The sequence below is a fragment of the Ambystoma mexicanum genome, chromosome 4p (genome assembly GCF_040938575.1).
Source record: "Ambystoma mexicanum isolate Mex_15411 chromosome 4p, UKY_AmexF1_1, whole genome shotgun sequence".
Taxonomy (NCBI): Eukaryota; Metazoa; Chordata; class Amphibia; order Caudata; family Ambystomatidae; genus Ambystoma; species Ambystoma mexicanum.
Genome location: NC_090927.1, coordinates 207,824,274 through 207,844,967, shown reverse-complemented (window position 1 = coordinate 207,844,967; position 20,694 = coordinate 207,824,274). Strand labels below are relative to the sequence as shown.

At 45.1% G+C, this 20,694-nt stretch overlaps 1 protein-coding gene across 6 annotated transcripts in view; it reads right to left on the bottom strand.

The window, feature by feature from the left end:
* Positions 1-20,694, bottom strand: part of MSRA (methionine sulfoxide reductase A) — a 1,385,155-nt gene that overhangs the window by 414,382 nt on the left and 950,079 nt on the right. For all 6 annotated transcript variants that reach the window (XM_069605714.1, XM_069605717.1, XM_069605715.1 and 3 more), the window contains exon 5: positions 14,346-14,452. In XM_069605714.1, the coding sequence (XP_069461815.1) occupies positions 14,346-14,452 (107 nt within the window). The remainder of the gene's footprint in view (positions 1-14,345; positions 14,453-20,694) is intronic.

Below are 20,694 nucleotides of genomic sequence, written 5' to 3'. Positions count from 1 at the left end.
ACCCAGAGAGCTCACTTTTGTTGTCCACAACCACGTGATGCAGCCGAAACTAGACAATGGGCATTCACCCGTGGTAGGAAGACGAGCCATTCTCAGCGACCCACACTGCAAGTGAAACAAATGTTGCAATAGGGAGCCCACTCTCATGGGCAAAGGTGGTCTACTACCAGATACAATTCAGACACAGAGTAATTTCACATCAACTTGAAGAGGAGCACAGAGGGCTATGAACAGAACTGGGTCCCAGGCATGGGGAGGCCAGATCCTGCCAATCAAGAGACAGAAATCCAGGGGTGGAAGGCAGAGGGCTACGACCCTGCAACAATGTAATAAATAGTTTCTTGGGGAGGGGGCAGGTCAGCCACATGACATGCGAGTACCAGTAGAATAACCTCTATATGGGCTAGATATAGGTGATACCACTCCAAGCACCCAATTCAGAGTGGAGATAGGTTTTTGGGGGAGGGCCCAGGTGATGATACTATTTGTGTACAAAACTGGGGAGCATGTCTTGGGGAGCTGAGAAGTACTGGAGAATCGCGATTGTCTTGTATGATGCTGTCACTTTTCGTAATAAACAACAGTTTCAATTGCCCTTTGCTGAGCCCTCCGTTATTCTGGGCAGAGGGTTTTTGGGCCCTCGGAAGCAATAACCCAGGCTTCTGGTCCGCACCAACAGTTCCCTTCCATTAGTGGGTGGGGATAAAAATGTGTTGACCTTTAGCATATTTGACTGTTTATTAATTTAATTAACTCACAAATTGATGCACGGGGGAAGAAATTGAAACTTTGACCCTCTCTCTTAGTGGGAACAGTGCAATAGCCACCTAAAGTAATTTGGGTATCCTCGCCACCAAAACACCAAAAATAAATGAATAATTATCACCATCCCCAAATCCTGCCATTAAAACAAAAATGTGTTTGTTCCATTCCCAAACCTTGTCTTTCAATCCAAAAGATACTTGTCCCTAAAACACATTTCCCACTGAAACCCATTCCCACAAACCTGTTTATAAATAAAAGGTATACTTATTTTAAAACAAAATTCCCAATGGTCACCCCTCGTTCAACATTGTATTTAACACAAAGAGGTGCCCTTGGTCCAAGAACAGCAGTTCTAAACTGTCCCCACTCCCCAGACCTGGTCTTTGAACACAAACGTGCTGCAGGTAATTGATGCTTGGGTTTTTTGGGGCTGGGGGGAGAAGTCTTTACAAAAGTGAGACCTCATGTATCCAACACTGAACATGTGATGTATGCCTCATTTTAAAACCAAACCTGTGTTTACTTTTAAGCTAAATTTTGGTGAAGTAATATTGACCTGCGTATTGTGTGTGAAGCTTTGTTTTGTGCCAGAAAGAAAGTGGTGTGTGCGTAATTAAACACACTTATTATTCATTGAGCTTATAATTAAAATAAATATATATTCTTTCTATACTCCGGCCTGGTTCTTGGCTCACTGTTGGCATGGGGGGTGGGGAGGGAGAGATTTATGTGGCTCTATTTGAGGCGTCAAAAGATCCGGCGCTAAAGTAAAGTACGCAAATTCTTGTGGGGCTCCTTGATTGAGGGATGGGGGGAACTCTCCATGTTACAGGGGGTCTCTCAATAAAACGCTACACCACACTACACCACAGATGAGAACGAGAACTGGAGTGACCATGTTCATAGTAGGACTGAAGAGGAAACAACCCTGCCTGATCCACACAAACACCTTCAATACACAGTGGATCATCAACAACATTGCAACAGTAAGAATTTTGTACCAGAAAGGGCTAGTGGAACCGATGTCAATGAAATACTGACACAGGACTTCACTTGACTTCAACGTGAGTGGAGCATGCACAGCTTGCCACCATTTGAAGAACAAGGATATATTCAACAATGGTGTAATGAGCGAAGTCACCGGGTAGTGGCCGCCCAGTACACCAAGCACGTCTGACTGCACAACCTTGGACACCAGGTATTTGCGGAGATGGAGAGGAATGGAGCCAACAAGTTGATCTGTGTCACTGGACTGGTCCCTGTCCCAGATAATTAAACAAAAAAGCTTAATGGTTCAGAGAAGGCAGGTCTCGGGGGGGTGAGCCTAAACAAGTATACAGATTCCTGGTGTGAGAGAGGACGAACAGAGTCAGAGCAGGATGTAGGGGGTTGGAGAAGAGAAGGAGCAGGAGGATTGTTGAAGGTGGGAAAGCAGAAGGAGGAAGGAAGAAATGGAAAGGGAAACTGCAAAGAGGAGGTGGGAGAGATCTTGAAAGAGCAGTACAGTGAAGGGAGATAAAGAGTATATATTAAGAGCACAGGAAGGGAAGGCAAGCTATTAGAACATCAAAATTAGGTGGAGAAAAGACTACCAGAAGGAATGGATGATACTGGAAAATAAGGATTAGAGTAGAGAAAGGAGGAAGGGGAGGAGAGAGTGATAAAAAGCACAGAGGAAAGTTCAGAACGCTGCCTGTAGGTCAGTATGCCACGGAAAAAAACAGTATAAAAGTCCCAAAACTAAACCCAATATAAAATCATCATGTAAACAACAACCCCTGAATTCTACAAAGTGATTTATAATCGTTCATACAAATCTGATAAACCACACAAACAATATTCCTTAATAAATACACTAACATTCAATTACACTATTCTCTAGCTCAAATTTGCAAAGTAATTTTGAGAAAGCATCCTAAGACCAGTTCTACAGCTTGGTTAGGAATTAATGTAAGACGTAAGAGTGCCAGATAGCGTGATCAGAATCATTCTGTCTAGAACAATGGCCAAAATGTTGTAGCACCCATTGTTGGATTTTTTGGGCAAAGTGGATCTCAGTCTCCTCCAAATGTGAGCAGAAGGGGCACATGGATATGGCCTCCCGAGACTATTGCCACAGAACCAAAGGACTGCCAATGGGGGAGGGACTTCACACCAATCGGAATGATGTGAACCACCTTCTGAATGTGTTAACAACATTATGCAACACATTTCACTTCTTCCTAAAACTCGCTGTCTTACCTTACAAATTGATCACTGTTGATGAGCAGCGCCGGCACCCTTCTTCCATCACTTCCAACAATTGATGCTGTAAGTGAGAATTCAGAACAACGCACCAACGACAGAATGCAATGAACATACAGAAGTCATCTTACTCTAGCAAAGAAATACATCCTTGTGTATATGCCCTTTAGGATCTGTCTAGGAGATGCTGCATGCATGTTAACCCAGAGTGGCAGCAAAAAGAGAACTGGTCCACTTTTGACCAAGTTGATTATGCACTGCAAAATTTGCTATGTTTCATGCCATGCCAAGAAGGGAGATAGGACATAAGATTTCAATATGTTCCTGTCCCTCTTCTTGTAAATTAGGGCAATCAGTGCCCTATGCCAGCCAGGTGGCATATAACCCCTTTCGTAGAGGTTATGAAAGAGTGCATAAACAACAGTGCCCAAACCACAAACTCGACCGTATAAAAATCCATTAATGGAGTACCTGGGTCAGGACCTTTGCGGGATACCTGGGATCTAATTATAAGCATCATTTCGGGGCAATAGGAATTCCACCTTGTGGTTTATATCAAATTCCCCAATTACTAAGGCCTTCTAATTCTGCATACCAGATAAAGCATGCCCAGGATTGTATGTCTCTGTAAACATGTGTCCAGGCAGCTAAAGTATTGTGAACTTCTGGTGCCCTATCAGATTCCAAGAAGAAGCCTCGGACTGGCCAAAACACTGGCTGAATGAACCCAATTCTTTAACATACATGCAGGTGTGGGAGAAGACTGCAAGACACAACATCCCCTACAAATATTCGACCATGAGGAAACCTACAAATGGCCGTTGGAGAAGGTCAAGCCCAAGCGCTCCACATGCTCTCCATAAGTAAACACACAACTACTGACTGCATGACCCAATGTCTACACCTAGAAAGATGTTGGGGGCGTTTGCAAACTCAGCCAACATTTGAAGCTCTAACTATATGGAAACCTACAAACAGGTGTAGGAATGGTTGTAAGGCACCATTTGCCTTACATGGATAAATATAAGGAACACCACGCCCACAGAGCACATGATCCATTGTCTACAGATAAACGTAAGGTCTATACATACCCAATGTTCTGGAAGATTGCAAGACCCAATTTCCCTACTGACCCATAACCAGTGGCTGCACACACTTGCCATCTGTTAGATATGCACCACTGCTAATGAGAATCGGAACCTCCTACAACTTGTGCTTACGGAGGGGGGCATAAGACATCATGATGGCCCAGCCTCGAAGCTGATGCTGCACCATAAAGGCACTGGAAGCAGAGTCAAGCAGTCTATGGCTGTTGAACATGGTGTGTAGCTGCCAGGCCGCCAACTCACCTACACTACTTCTATCATGCAGAATGGCTGGCAGTTAAGAAGTGAATGCCATGGCTGGGCTAGAGCCCATTCTTTTGTGGACGCTATGCATTAAAGCTACGCAGTTGCACCAGTTTATCTAGCTTTTTCAGCACCAGATGTTTCCAGGCACTGTGGGCAGACTAAGAGTGCTGGGGTGGCCTTAGAGATGCCTGCTGTCACATTTCTATGGGACTCACATTGTAAGCATGAGAGCATGCCTGTCTTCTCAGGTCTCTCAGGTGCATCCACAATATGGGAGGAGTTGGTGCAATTCTCTGCCATGACCCAGGCCCTAGGACATGGCTGGTGGTATTAAGGAGAGTAGCATGCCATCTGCACCACAGCTCAGGCCCACCAGATCTTGGTAAACCGGTCAAGCCAAACGGGTGAAGATAGGCAATGGAGGCATCAGAGATAGGCAATGCCGTTACACACCCTATAGACCTGATATGTAGAGTAAGGGATCAAGAGTAAGTAACAAGTTTCAGTATGAAATAGGACCTTTATTGTCAAAATATTAAGAGGGGTGGAGAAATCCTACCTAACCCTATGTCTATGAGGGGTTTCCCGGCCACAAAAAAACGAATGAATGTCTGTGTCAGGATGTTAATCCAACGAATGTCCTCCGTCCTGTGTCCAAAAACCCTAAACTGACCCTTACACGCTAAACTTAAAATAATGTGTACAATGGGATTTCTGTAAGCTATGCACTTGTAGCTTTCTTTCAGAGTTCCAAACATAAAGTTCTAAGGTGCCGAAAACAAAAATGACTTAAAGATCCATGAGAGTAAGGGCTCCTCCCTTCCCCTATGTTTCTTCTGGTCTTTCACTGTCTGTCCGGCACTTGCGGAAAAAGGGGTCAAAGAAGGTCTCCCTTTGTGTCTCTTTCTTTATACAATATTTCACTTCACAGTTTCAATGGAGACGACTTCTTATTATGCTTCCACAGTTTTTAAGGAAAATTACTCTTTCCCTTTGTTCCTTCTGTTTTTCACCATCCAACATATTAATACTGTAAAAGGTAATTCCAGGGAGTAAGCCTTCCCTTCAGTCTCTTTTAAACAGACAGTTCTATTGAATATTCAGTTTATCTCACTCCATACCTCAATTAACCTTAAAGGGGTACGGTTCTTCCCTTTTCCTTTGACTGTTCCTCTTTTTACCCATGGTGTACTCTCCTGCCAAGGTTTTACGAGTATTACTGATCCTTAAAAGGGGTATGGATCTTTTTATATTCGTTCTCACTGTTCCAGGGTTTCAGGTTTACTTCTCTTCTTACTCCTGGTTTACACTCCTGCCAGGATATCACAAATCAGGTTTGTGGGTGCAGATCAGAGACTCGCACAGTGCCTGATTTACTCTCCTGCCAGGGCTTTATATGCTTTCATGGGTGTGGGTGCCAGACTCACTGTCTAATTGGTTCACTATCCTGCCAGGGCTTTTCCTTCTCCACTCACTCTTTCTTTCATCCACAAAATAATGCTTTTCCAATACTGATTCACCAAAACTTTCTCAGCAGAGTTCTTATTGGTACCAACTCTTTTCAAATATTGGGTAACCGACCCTTTTTTAACACTGTTCATTTTCGTGCCAATGTCCTTTTCCAAGCATTGGGCCACCAACCCTTTCTGAACACTTTGTATTTGTATCAGTTCCTCCAATTACTTTAATTGGGCTTTCACAACGCTGTTAATGATATGTGAAACTCGCTCTCAAGTGCTCAGGTAACCCATTCACTCTCTCTCTGAGTTTACAGGGCAACTCTGGTGTTCCTTGTGTCCTTCTGCCTTCTTCTTCGGTTCGATGACTGCGGGTGCGTCATGTTAGCCGTTTAGCTCCCGCTTTATCTTCCATTGCTTCTGGCAGCTCCAGCTGCCTGTAGCAATAAAGTGGTGAGCTGCTCCTGGCACGGTCTCTCTGCACACCGTTCTCATCAGCCTCCGTGCTGCCTTCCACAGTGTGCTGACTTCTGGCGTTCCAACCAGCATCAGCACAAGCTGCGTTCCGCTGTAGTCTCTGCCTCTCACTCGTATTCTGTTCAGCTGTGTGTGTTTTAAACTTTCCGGAATTAGTTAATACTTTCCTAAGGCTAGAATGCAGTGTTTGCTTACCACTTCTGGCCATCCTTATTGTTCCATCCCTCTTCCTCGTCTCAGTACTAAGAAAAAGGAAGGAAGGTAAATAAGGTTGCTGGTCAAGAAAACTTTGCAATCTTTTTATTTGCGTCACAATAAGCCATACAGGCATGTTGCAAAGGCATATGGGTGTCATTAAGAATTACATCTGAAGGTTTATTTTGATTCAGTGTTGTCCTGCCTCTCTGGAGTTTGTCCTCCCATATGTGGTCCTCCCGTAGATAGCCACCCCCAGGGTCAGAGTCAGGTAGCTTCAGCCTTTCCCTGGCCACGTAAGAGAAGCTTCCCTCCAGATAATCAGTGATGATATTGCTAGATTTGTCATAGTAGCTTTCCAAGTCACAGCAGTTTGGGAGTGGATGGGTAGGATTTTGAGACTGCCAGCATGTCCCAGTGACATTAGCAGGGGTGTGGAACCTATAACAGAGAGCAGGCAGTCAATGAATGGTCATTTGTTTTCAGGTGGCCCACGAGCATCCCATGAACATCACCAGTAAGTGGAAGTATGTTTTCTTGGGTGAGCTTGATTGAATTAGCTGGGGTCCTTCTTTTTTTTCTTGCTATGCCAAGCCATTTTCTATGTCATCAGTTGATGGGATTAGGGATTTTCCGTCTGGAATCCAATGGTGTTTGGTGACGGAAAAGAGCCTGGAGCGACCTGCTGCGTTTGCATTTCTATGACAGACCCAAAGCAACCCTCAAGGTTCCCAGACAGAGGATTGAGGTGCAGACACTCTCCCAAGGGAGGGAGCTCTATGTCCTTTACACATGCCTTCAGCAGGAGGCATGTTCCCACTGTATAATTCTCACCGCCTGTGTTGCCTGCACTGTATCCTGAAGAGATCTGCTAATAATACTCGCTGAAGACACAGAAAATCACACTCTGCTAGGACATAAAGCCCCTGAACCTCTTACTGGGTTTCTAGATTAGAGAGGGAAGTGCAATCGTTCCATTGCTGATGTTAGAGGACGGGGGTCAGGGGCTGCTCCGTGAGGCAGGCCCTGGGTTTATAGAGAGGAGAGTGTGGCAGTCGCATTGCTGAAGTTAGTGGATGGAACTGAGGTTCTGGGACTACTACTCAGTGAGGCAGGCCCTGAAGGAGGTACACAGACGGTCCCCAAGGCACAGAGGCCAATTCATAGTGTCTTGCGTGCTCTCATTTAACCTACCCAAACCAAACTGGAGAATATAAAGAAATACTGCTATCCCAACACTCTAACAACATAGTAGACAAATATCAGTCAGAAAACAGAAGACGAACTCTGGCTCTTGGAATATGTTGAACCCCTAGAGCAGGCATCTGACAAAAAGGTTATCGACTATGTAAAGAAAGCATCTCACAACAGCAGCTCCCTCTTATCTCGTGGGTCTGTGTGTGCATTGAAACGATTGGTCTGTCAGCTATCAGGGTCGTCAAAGTATTGAGCAAGAGATGCTACATCCTACTCCATGCAGTGCCAATCCATTCCTAGAATGGCAAACACAGATAGCGCCCAGATCTTATCATACATTTGGCAAGTCAATGACCAAATCAATTCAGGTGCTGCTTTTGTACTTCAGGACCTTCTTTGATAACCACACACATTACCCTCAACTCACACCCACGTGAGAACACTTACAACAGCACTTACAACTTGCCAAAAGCCACACCATACCTCTGTGGCAATAAAGGGGGAAAGGCTTGGTACATAGTGTGGGAGTTTAGAAGTCGTCTTTGGAGAGTGGCAGCACAGCAAGGAGGAGGAACAGAGAGGGAGAAAGTGAAAATGGAGGAGGGGGAGTGAGCATCAAAAGTGGAGATGAGGATGAAGGATAGTGAAAGCGGATGGCTAAGGAGAAGAAGGAGCATTGATGAAGAGCAGGCTGGAGGAAAAAGAATATGCAGAGGGTTTGTACGACAGCGAAGGAGAGCAGAGGGTGAAAGAGGAATGGAAGTGGAGAGCAGATCAGATGCAGGAGGGAGAGGACCTAAGCAGGGGGAAGGGAGAACGCATGTGAGAAAAAGACCAGAGGAAGTGCAAGTAAGAACAGGGAGGAGAGGAAAAGAGCAGAGGAGAGAGATATTACAAGAAAGGTTCAAGGAAGAGAAGAGAAATAAGCCCAAGATAGTGAGAGGAAGGGGATAGATGGAGGCAGAAAGTGAAGCTGCAGGGGATATAAGGAAAAGCAAGAGAGAAACAAGGCAAAGAGTGCCATGATGGGAAATGAGAGATAGGAGGAGGAGACCAAGTGAGCAGATATGCCTTCTGAAAGGAACTAGGAGGTGACAGAAGGAAGAGAAAAGTTGGTGAAGTGAAGGAATGTGGCAGAATGGCGAGGAGTCCAGAGGAAACGAAGGAGGGGATGAGGAGAAGGAGGTGGTGAGAATATAACAGGAAGACACAAGGAAGAAGTGCAAGAGGATTTGAAGAGTGAGGAGTGGACCAGAAGATCAGGGGAGAAGATAAAGTTCATCGAGTACAGACACTAAACCGGATATTCAAGTGGTGGCAAGAGATTTGGCAGTAGGATATGGCCTGGACAAAAAGCATACCAACCTAGGCCCATACCTGTGACAGGGGCCAAAGCAGCTTCTTGATACAATCTCCTAATACAAATTGCGAAGTGATGCTGGCACCAGTGAGATGACCCAAGGCATTATAGATGATGGTGTCAAGTACACCAGCCATCCAGGTGCACCAGCACGATATCCCGAAAAGCCTAGCCCTGCCACAAAAGAAGAGTGGGGCACCTAAAACCCCAGAGACTGAGAGTGACTGTTTTGTCGTCATGAAAGTAGATTTTGCTGGGAAGCGAGAGAAAGACTGAGGGCAATGGTTTAACAAAAAATATACATTTGTTTGTAATAAAACACTCCCCTCATCGTGGGCTCATGTCAGACCTAGTTTCCTGACATCCTTTGTTTTGTATCCAAAATAGAACTGGAACTAAGATCATGGCATTGAGTTGTCAGTTGATATATTGGCCACGGCAGGAGTTAACTAAGTGGTTGGGCTTAGGGCTGCCTTTACTGGAATCTAAAGATAAATAGCCCTGGGGAATCGACAATTCACCCTGTTCACACTTGACCAAAGTTTGCTCTATGTTCCTCATCAGCCTTTCATATGCAATGAATGTGATCACAACAAACTATATCCTTTTTGTAAAGACGTTTGACTCTAAGGGGATTTGACTGGTAGTATTAACCGGTCAGTGTTTGTGGTCTATTGAACTGTGGTTACAGTGTGCCACTGATCTCCATCATTGATACCCCAGGGCCACCTGCATCCATTACATCATGGGTTGCAGAAGACACATGCCCAGCCCTCCAGCTTTGATGGGAAATCTTTTACCCAGTTGGCCAGAAGCCAATCACCTCTGGGCTACTGGAGGCATTGCTCAAGGTCTACAGATCCCATCCATCTGAGCCAGTGCAACTAAACCAGTTATCATTGTGGGTAGCACCCACATACTCTGGCGACCTATTACACAAATGCAGAAAGCATGCTAACAGGTCTAATGAAAGGGGACAGGTAGCACACTCACATAAGGTGGGAGGAATTGAAGTGATTGGAAGGTAAACACCATTCCCTGGCTGAGTTTGTTGTGAATTGTATATCATTGTATCTAAGTATTCATTTGCTTTACAGGTGCTGGGAATAATCACTGTTCTCGTTGCATTTCTTTGCAATCATATTTACTGATTGCTTGTTGCTACCTTGGAAAATAATCAGATTTGTCACCATCTAGGTAGCTTCCCCACCTAGAAGCAGTCTGCCTTTCTACATAGCTAATCTGTTGCCCAGGTGACGCACACTGTACAATTTTCCTGGGATCCTCTTATCTTTACCTTAATCTACCTGGGATCCTCTTATCTTTACCTTAATCACAATCGTTCTATAAAGAACCTTACCCATGAGGGTGGGTGATGACAGTGGTGCTCTAATCTACTCTTATTTAACACAATGCTGCCAGCCAACCTACCATTGCTATGCGCTTTGTGACTGAAAGGCCCACAAAAGAGAAACCAACAACAACAGACATAACCCCCTGTCTATGCATACACGTAAGTTGGGAAAGGTAGCAAGACCTCCTCCCCCGGCTTCCATGATGAAAACCACGAACTAGCAGAGAACACTCTGCTAACCAGGACTCCAGCATGCCAAAATGCTGTGGAAAAGACAGACATTATCCATCTCCACCATATGCTGCTCTTTGCTGTGGGGCAATCCTTGATCCACACATAGCACATAGAACATCGAAAAAGACACCACTGGAGCCTATGTAGGGGTGTACGTTTTATGTTATTCACTAAATAGTATCGCAAAGGAAAAGAGTAAAATCATCAATATTTGGCAAAAATGTGTTGCAAGTCTTGGACTTGCCTAGAGCTGTTCACTGTATCTATGATCATTGTGACGATTCGCCAGGTATCATCATTTCTCCCCAAGGAAGAGCCATTTCCCACCAGACTAGAGAGGTGCAGTCACTACCGAAAAGTCCCCCTAGTGATAGTTTAATGATGCAGGAGGACCTCATGGGGACAAGGATGATCAGCTTGGGTACAACCCATTGAACAACATCACACCCCCATATTCCTTAGCCCCCCTCCATTGCAAACTACTACATTGGGAGTAGACCAATGTATTTCTGTAGTACATGGAGTACAGCCAAGACAAAGAATACTAGGATGAAGAAGAGCACAAAAAACATGAGGACTACTGACTGTGCTAATGCTGAGACAAGGTAGCTTACAGGAGGCACGAGGAATACCACAGAGCCATTGACAACAGGTGTTGACGTTACGCTGGGGCAGAGTAAGCCCTATAAAGTGGAAACCTAAGAAGGACTCTGTATCTTCCTTCCTCGTTGGAGAACCCGGGAGATTCGAAGTCTACGCTTGACCCGAAGCGAGGGCTCTGGAGAGGATGCCGGCGAGTGGCTGAGGGAGTCCATGACGAGTCCAGTGTCTGCAGGACCGAGCCCAGCAGAAATCAGGTGAGGCAGTTACACGACCTCCAGGAGGAAGTGGACTGCATGGTCACCTAACAGTGCCGAGACTGCAAGGAGCCACAACACACAGTGCCACCACAGAAGCAGTAACTAAGCCAACAACTGCAGGATGCGGGAAGGAGACCGAACCCAGTCCCTGGAGAAACTGGTGCTGTGTGAGCAAGTCCCAGAAGGTAACGGGAAGAATGGGCAGACCGGTAGGGATGTGTAGAGAGGTCTCTGCCTCATGCTGGGGAAAGTGTAAGGACTATCAGAGGGCCATCAAGGGTTGGAGACCCAAAACAAGGTGAAGAGTGCATCCAAGGAAATATTTCTCGTACCAGTGGCAGGGATAAGCCCAGTGACCTCCATAGAAGAGTCTGGGACCCCAAGAGAAGAGAGCCACGCATCCGAGGAAATCTTCCTTGTACCAATCGCAGAGATAAGCCCACTGACCACCAGAGAAGGGTCTCAGCTCCTAACACCACTGAAACAGGCATCCAAGCAAATTTTCCTCGTCACTGTGCCAGAGATTAGTTCATTGGAATCCAGAGATGGACTTGGGACTTTGCTGATATAGTGAAAGAGTGCCAAGATAAAACCCAAGTTGAAAAATAACTCTCAAACACCAGGAGAAGGGAGCCATTCTCCTGGTGAGGAAACTGACCCATAGCAAGTACACTGAAGAGCCACCAGGGGAAGAGGGTTGCTCCCCCTGGCACCTTTTGTTTTGTCAGAGAACATCTTTGGAACTACACCCATATACCAGCAGAAGGGAGTCCGGAACTTTCTGTTGGATTATATTAGTCTTTAGTTGCAGTGTAAGGTTGAGACACAGGATGGTGGACTTTGATTTTGACTGCCAGTCTGACAGATCCTTTAGTATTACTTTGAGGCAGCGAAACCCCTCTTACAGGCAGGGATAGTTAGGGTTTTGTTACAACAATAAAAGTCTATAGCAACCAATATTCCACATTTGTGTCAGTGTCCTTCTTCAACACCCTTACACTATCTACCAGTTAACTGCTCAAGACGGACATTTAATTAAGAAAACTGTGTGTAAATTGTATGGGAGCAAAACAGTGGGCTACTGCTTGGAAACAAGGTGGTGTGGACTAGGGGTTACATTCCTTCCACGTCTGGACTAGTGATGAGGCACGAGATGTGGAGCAAGGGTTCTGTTTAGAAGAAGGTGGTCTAGTGATAAGGCATGGGAAGGTGTGAATTACTGTTCACAGTCAGGCATACGTGCCCCACTGGTTGAGCACAAGACGTGGCCAGTAATTAAGTTCAGGTGCACATGGCCTAATAGCATGGGGATATAGTGCCTAGTTGATACCTTCTTCCAGACCATGTGGCCTAGTAGTTACGTACAGGCTGACTGCCGCTGTGTACAGGTCTCACTATATCCCTCTGCTCTCTACCTGTTCTTGCATTAAACTTTCTATTTCTCTATGCATCCTATGTATCTACAAAGGCTGGGAGGATAGCTCAGGGGCAACATGCTCGCCTTGGGAACAAGACAATGCTGTGCATAGGTCCAATCCCCAGTCTTGTGCTTAGAAGCTGGAGGATTCTGGCATTAAGCCGCCATATAAATCGCCAATAGTAATAGAAATCCCTCCTCTTTCAGACCAAGAATACTCTCTGACACAGAATCATACAGACATAAGGAGAGGCGGGAGTTCCACAGACACTGTAAGCACCACCAGCAAACATTGCACAACCATACCTGCACACCACCTCAATGAGCCGAGACTCGGGTGGAGGGGTGGTGGTGATGGACACATAATAGGGGATACAGCCACTGCTTATGAGTTGTCGAGACAAGTTGACATGTGTAGTAACCAGCTTTATGGTAGTAGACTCCTAACTCCTAAGTAATCCATTAATGACACAGAAGGAGCTCACATCCACTGAACAGTGATTTGGCTGGTTACCTTGTGGGTATTGGAAGGAAAACAGCTGTGTACTACTGGACCAAAGCATCCCCAGCAAGCATTTAACTGCATACAACTTACACATATGCAGCACTTCGGTCATCAAAAGGCATCAAGGTGCTTTGCAAAGGACCTTCAGTTTTGGCACAGTATGGGCCGGATTTACAAAGATTAGCACCTGCCTCCCTACAATCGATTCACAAATTGTACAAATGAAGCATCTCAAAGGCTCTACAGACATCTCTGCATTTTCTCCACCTGTAGGCTTTGCCAATGAGGTCCTTAGGAAGCCGGTGCAAATTTGAGAACCTCACGAAAATCTCCTCTTTTAATCTCCTCTTTTGCTCCAGTGCACTTGTTTGTGAATCTTGCCTGATGTATCTACCTCAAAACTATGGCCTTCATTAGGAGGTTGCGGGTAGGCCACCGCTGCTACCGGCAGCCTACCAGCAACCTCTGATTACCGTTTCTGCCGCCTGATATCCAGGTAACACCGGGATATTCCAGGCGGCAGAGGAACGGTAACTTTCCATTCCCGAAGCACCAGCACGGTTAGAAACGGTGCCGGTACTTCAGTGAAAACACTGCCTGTAGGGGCTTGAACTATTGGCAGGGAAGACCTGCCGGTAGTTCACTGCCCCAACCGGCAGAGTTGTAGTTTGACGGGCCAGAATAGGTGCACTTTTTTTCAGGCCTGCAAACGTGTAATGAGGGCCTATGAGTCAATTTTCCTGGAAAGAGAAGTGCAGCTCTTTATGAGCACTCAAAATGATGGGCCTAGCCCCACGACTAAACACTCTTTTCAATTGGTATAGCTACAAAGACATCCACATGACCGGCTCAGACATCAGGCATTTGAGTTGATCCTCGGCTTTTCTTTAACTGCAGCGATTCGCAGGAAATCCCTCGCCCCGCTTACCTTTTGGTAATCCGCTTTGGACCTCAGAGCTGCCTCCATCTGCTCTTTGGAATAAGTGTAGATGGCCGAACGATACATTGTGCCTGTGTCGTTGCCTTGCCTCATTCCTGGGAAGGGAAGGAGAAACAATTATACAAAAGAACTCAAAGGTGCCTCTATACATAAACGTTTAGCTTCTGCTTATTCTAAAAATGTTTGTAAAACTGCAACATAATGTACGATGTAAACTCTCGTGATGGGAAAATGGGAAAACGATCCTTAGGATCAATCTGCAAGTGGTACATTTACCACCTGTGATCATCAAGGCAAGAGGGTTAGAAAGAAATGACTTGCTGTATTGCTCTTTTTGCACCCTCCAGTAGGGGAAGCCCTGTCACTATCCTAGCTCTCTTCATGCCGTCACTACTAGGTGGATTCTAAACCACAGCCAGGCAGCCAAACGATAGTACAGCCAGAACTAAAATGATACTTACACCTGGGCTAATTTGTGTGCTAGTTTTATTCCAAATTCACAAAGGTCTGGTCAATATTGTGCTACTGCACCCTGAGCATGTGAAGGGAATGCACTGTGCATTCAGCACATACTAAAGGTATGCACAGAAACGTGATAGCACTGCATTCTGCTAGTGTATGGTGAGCATAGCAATGGCACGCACATGAATGCAGTCTGCATATATACCTATCCACAAACAGTGCAAGCCTGATGTACCTTGCTGTGCTATGCATTCTGCACATGCGTTGGTAATCGATTAGACGCACAGCAAAGGTACATGCAAGAATGGTGCCACCAGGTTAGAGGATTCTGCTCACGCCAAAAGTAAAGGTGGAGATATGTTAGCACAATATTGTGCACACACCAAAGGCCTGATCAGGAATATGCCAGCAGAGCATTGTGCTGGGGCATTCTAAGCATCACAACAGGTACTGTCAGGGGTCAGCAACGCCAGGTGGGCAAATGTTTGATGATTGTTCAAAACATGCCATTTTATTAAGCTGAAAATCATATCAAACGCCTCACCATCCCTACTATGCTGAGAATTTCCCAGCCTAACAAAACTAAAGGGAAACACCAACACAGGATGTCAGGCCCTCACACTTAAACATTAAATACAATGAAAAAAATATGGCAATTCAATCAACATAAACAAAGATGGTTACAGTTTCTTATGAACCTTTTCATTAACCTGGGTGAGCTCCCTTCCCCAGGCTCTACCGGAGTTATATAACCCCGAGTCTTGGAATCATCCGTGTAAGCAGTGAGCACATGTTGACTGAGATAGGTAGTTCTTTCTTTAGTTAAACCCGAACATGTCAACAGGAGATGTCTAATTGGTTTGCCTTGGTCTATTCTTTTGCAATATCTACAGCTATTAGATGTTGTGATTCCTCTAATTGTTTGAATCTGATTCGTTTTTGAAACGTTTAGACGAGCTTTCAGAAATGTGGAGCGCAAGTTTTTAGCCGGGAATTTTGTTAGATATTTTATCACTGTGTTCACTTTTTGTGTATTCACCGGCAAATGCATAGTTTGCTCTTTGATGCAGCCTCCAGGGTCTAAATCCAATCCCATGTTTTTATTCTTTGGTTGGGTTGCCAGCCAATTCCTCTTCTGTGCTCCCAATTGCATCAAGAAGAGCTTTATTCTTTGTTGCCCATTTAGTAAACATCCTATGTTCACCTGCATCAGTTTCATCAGTTTCTGTTTTGATCAGCTCAAGGGTTTTTGGTGCGGGGTATGCTGTATTTCCCCATAGAATAAGAGAGAGTTCCTGTCAATGATTGATTTTAATGACACCAGACTTAATTCTCTTCTTATGGAGACCATTGGCGTAGATGGTGGAAGTTTCAAAATCTTGCGCCAATAGAATCTTTTAAATTTGTTCCAGATGTTCTCGGGTATACCAGGCATCGCCTCCGCTGCATGCTTCCCGTGGTGCAAGCCTTATGTGAGGTCTGATCGCTTTGGGAAGCTGTGTTCTCCCTCTGGCCAGCCTCTGCGTACCTGAAGCCTCCTGAGGTCTGCGCCGGACCAAGAACGAAGACGCCATCCTCCAGTTCCCTCTCTGCCTTTGAATGACAGTGGGCCAATCAGGTTTTTGCAAAAGCTAGAGCGTGTACTGTCGTTCGTGTTGGTAATCATCATTAATCATGACCTCTTCCTTGTCCCAGTAGTTATTACCTGTGATATATACAATACATGGGGGTTTCGGGTAATGTGGAGAAGGATGGGTTTTGAGGGAAGGGGGAGAGCTATTGTGTTCTTCTAAACTGGTCACTACCCTCAATGGGGTCCTCCCTCCCCATGAGATCCTCCCGTTGAGCACCCCCCCCCAGGGGGAATATTGGGTAGCAGTCTCACCTCCCTGACCTCATGAAAAGGGGCTCCTCCATCTAAAGCAGTGACGACCCCTCAGGATTCATCACACTGTATTAAACCACTTTCAAAACAGAGGCAGGAAGCAACAGACAACCCCACTAAAAACAAATCGCTATCAAACATACCCTATTCTGTGAAAATCTTGGAGAACCACATGTACAAAGAATTGCCCAACCATGTGGAATCCAATGGCCTGATGGGTGGTATCCGTATAAATGATTGAATACAAAAAAAGTAGGAAGAAATTACCACATTTCATTTACCGGTTTTTTATTTTAATCTGGGTCGTTTGTATTGAAATATAGGAGTGGGGCAAGGGTATAAGTAAAGGAAGGGGGCGGGGAGGCAGACAGACATCAATTTATACTTTCAATTTTTTTTATTTGGTCATTTCACGGTAAACCCAGCTGGGCCAATCCCAGGTTGCCTTCAGACCCACGATAAGAACCAAATCCATGCTCCATATGGGACGACCCAAAGATGAGAGCTAACAACAATACCCAATCCGCTCTCATGCTACTGGACACGTTGGCAGCTTTTGGTACGATTAGACACACAACCTTAATGAAGTTACTGGAAGAATCTGGCATTCTCAATTCTGCACTACAATGGCTAAAATCATTCCTCACTGACAGAACCGAAAGAACCTACCTACCATAGTTTACCTCAAATACGAGAACATCACCTGTAGCATGCAACAGGGATTAAGTCTCTCCATTTCTCTTCAATATTTACATGACCCCGCTCATGAAACAAATCGCAACTCACAGACTTGCATGTTACAACTACGCAGACAACACCCAGCTCATCTTTTGGATGAAAACCAACAATGACCCTCACAACACTCTCAATAAATGCTTCAATGATATAAGGATATGGATGACTAATAACAACCTAAAACTAAACTAAACCAGAACAAAGAAATAATGATTGCCTCATGAAACGGCAACCAAATACAGACATCACTCACCTAGCCCCACGGAATGGCAATTTAATCGGAAACTTCAGCTGTAATAAAACATCTGGGAATGCTCATGGACAGTGATCTCACACTAGAACCACAGGTAAATGAAATATTAAGAAAATGATTCTACCACCTATGCCTAGTAACAGGCATCCTCCCATACCTTAACTTCCCACACCAAAACCTTTCCTATTATTTCTCTGGCATTATCAAGAATAGACTCTGCAAATCTAGGAAAGCCTGAGTATCTCAACCAGGAAATTACAAAACATCCAAAACACTGCAGCAAGATTCCTCCCAAGACTAAACCGGAGAGAATACATCACCCCAGCTTTTGAGAAGCCTGAACTGGTTACTGATAAAAAAAAAGAATCACCGTCAAAGCGCTCTGCATCTCCCAGAGAGCACTATCTGGACCAGGAGCAGAATTCTTCCAATCAAACATCACCCAATACCAGCCAAGAAGAACACTGAGATCAAGTATTTACCACTGCATAGAAACAAAGCACTACGAGAAAGCTACATTTGAAAGAAAGGCTTTCTCCATTCTCATAGCTAAACTATGGAATTCTATCCCTAAGGGAATCAGGATGACGGATGAGCACCTAACTTTTCGGAAAATGGCTAAAAACCTGGTTATTCAACTCTCCTGGATAGAAGCAGACTAACAACCAGAAACTGGTAATCTCTTTTGGGGGCATCACATCTTTTCCATACAATGGCCAAGACACCTCCACAAAGGCATTTGAAATACAAGTCGCTACATTAGTTTATTATGAGGAGCCGGGTAACCTATTGCACCACATTTCAAACCCCAGTGTAACATGAAAAACCCATCACATCTTATCAAACTATACCCCAGCCATTCTGCAAAGGATTTTCCAATCCCAAGTCCCCAAGTTAGAGGAATGAGAGTACATGGACAACCTAATGCACTATACCTCATACCCCTGTGTATTCAAGAAAGATGCATCCACCTGAGACAGTTACAGATTCCCCAAACATTAATCACTAAAAATGCCAGCTCTCCTGTACTCTGTTATCCCGACCCAGACAAGCCCAACATTATAGCACCCATTTCTGAAACAACACACTCCCCATGCCTGCGCGAAGGTGGGTACCCCAACAAAGATCAATTTCATAGCTGCACTGTGCCAAGGGGGCTATCCACAACTCATTAACCAAGCCTACTAACCAGCTTCCTATCTTAACCACCCTCTCTCACCTAACACTGACTATACATGCCGTAGATGACTGGAGAAAACCTGCTCGCCAAACAGCCCTAAACCGCACATCTTCTGAAACCAACTTACAAGCCCCCTTACTTGCTTCAAACACACAACAATTCAAACACTGGATGTCTCCCATCTGGAAACAATATGCATCCAGAGTACAAAACCAAACACTACTGGAAAACACACACATGCATAGAACCAGTTACACCTGGTCCTACACACATCAAAAGCTGAGCACAATGCTTGTCTTTTACCTCTTTCTATCCTTACCAACCCACCCACTTTGCCTTTCAGAACCACAAGAGCGCATGGAGACCATAACAATAAGGACAGCGGTGCTCAGTATAAATCAACACAACATAAAATAACATACTATAGATATGCGCAGGCATTGCCAGGACCTGAACAACTGATAGTCGACCACGTTGGGTGCAGGATGCATGTGCCTGGCACTTGCCATGGCGCCTGCAGGAACAGACTACTTTACCCAATCCTATGCGTCTGCACATCACTGCACTGCCGGCGTGCCTTCCTAGCTTGTAGTAGATGCAAAGGAGATGCTTCAAAAAGGATCTCACTGCACCCAGAGGCATTGATAGGGGACTTGGGGGGGGCGGGGCTATAGCCCCATATCCTTTGGTTGTAGCCCCGGACAGAAGCTCAGGGGCTACAACCAAAAGGCTAGCTGGACCAGAGTCCCGACAGTCCCACTATAAGTGTAGCCCTGGATATTTTCAAGACCTAGCAACACCCCTGGCTGCACCCATGACACCACTCGACAAATGTGTGTTTTATGACCTGTCTCACATTTGTTCTGCTTTACGTACTTGAACTCTGGTTTTTAATGTGTGGCCTATTTCCTGGATCTCCTCACGCGTCTCCACTATACTTTGGTTGCCCGGTCTGTACTGGATATCTTGCTTTCTTGACTTCCTGTGGATATAGTATGGGTTTGCCCCTGCCTCGCCCTTACACCTTATTGGTATTGCATTCTGTAACCGAGTAGGACTGCTATGGGACTTAAGGAGTACTGCGGATTGTAAACTCATTTCCTGTCACCTTCTGTTATATCCTTCGAAGGTAGTCGTCCGCCCCCCATGGCAACTCCCCTTTAGAGGAATCCTGACTGCCCTTAGTTATTTAAGTCCTCCAGCAGTTCGGGTAGCCTGCTGCAGCCCTTTTCTGTGCGTCTTCATTCCGTTTGGGGAGCATTTGTTTTAGACTGATTCAACCTTACCTTGAATTATGCATTCGATGTGGATGTCTGTTGGTCCAGATAATGGAAGTGATCTCAGCACAAAGATTTGTGTATTGAAATGTGACTTGAAGGTTTAGATTAGCCTTGAAAAAGACCTTGAAAGGTCGAAACACATGTTGGCTGAAATGTCATCTCTAAGATGAAATAAAATCTTAAAATAGATAAGTAGACTCGGATGTGTCTACTTGTACTTGTAAAATTAGTTAACCTTGAGATTTGCTTTGATTCCCAATCCAACTTCATATTGAGAGCATAGTGGCCTGGATTTCCATTTGTCTCGTCTCATTGGCTGTGGTGTTTGGGCAGCCACACCCAGGCTTTGACCGGTGCTGCCCCATACCAATTAAATTACTACCTTATCATATATTATATTAGGTGATACAGACTTGCTCATGCTTGCAGTAGCCCAATTCTCTTACCAGAATAAGATTCCTCTTCATTGTCGCTCCACCCACAAAACCACCTACTTTTACTCCTACATGTGATTTTCATGCAGGTGTAAAACAAGTGGATTC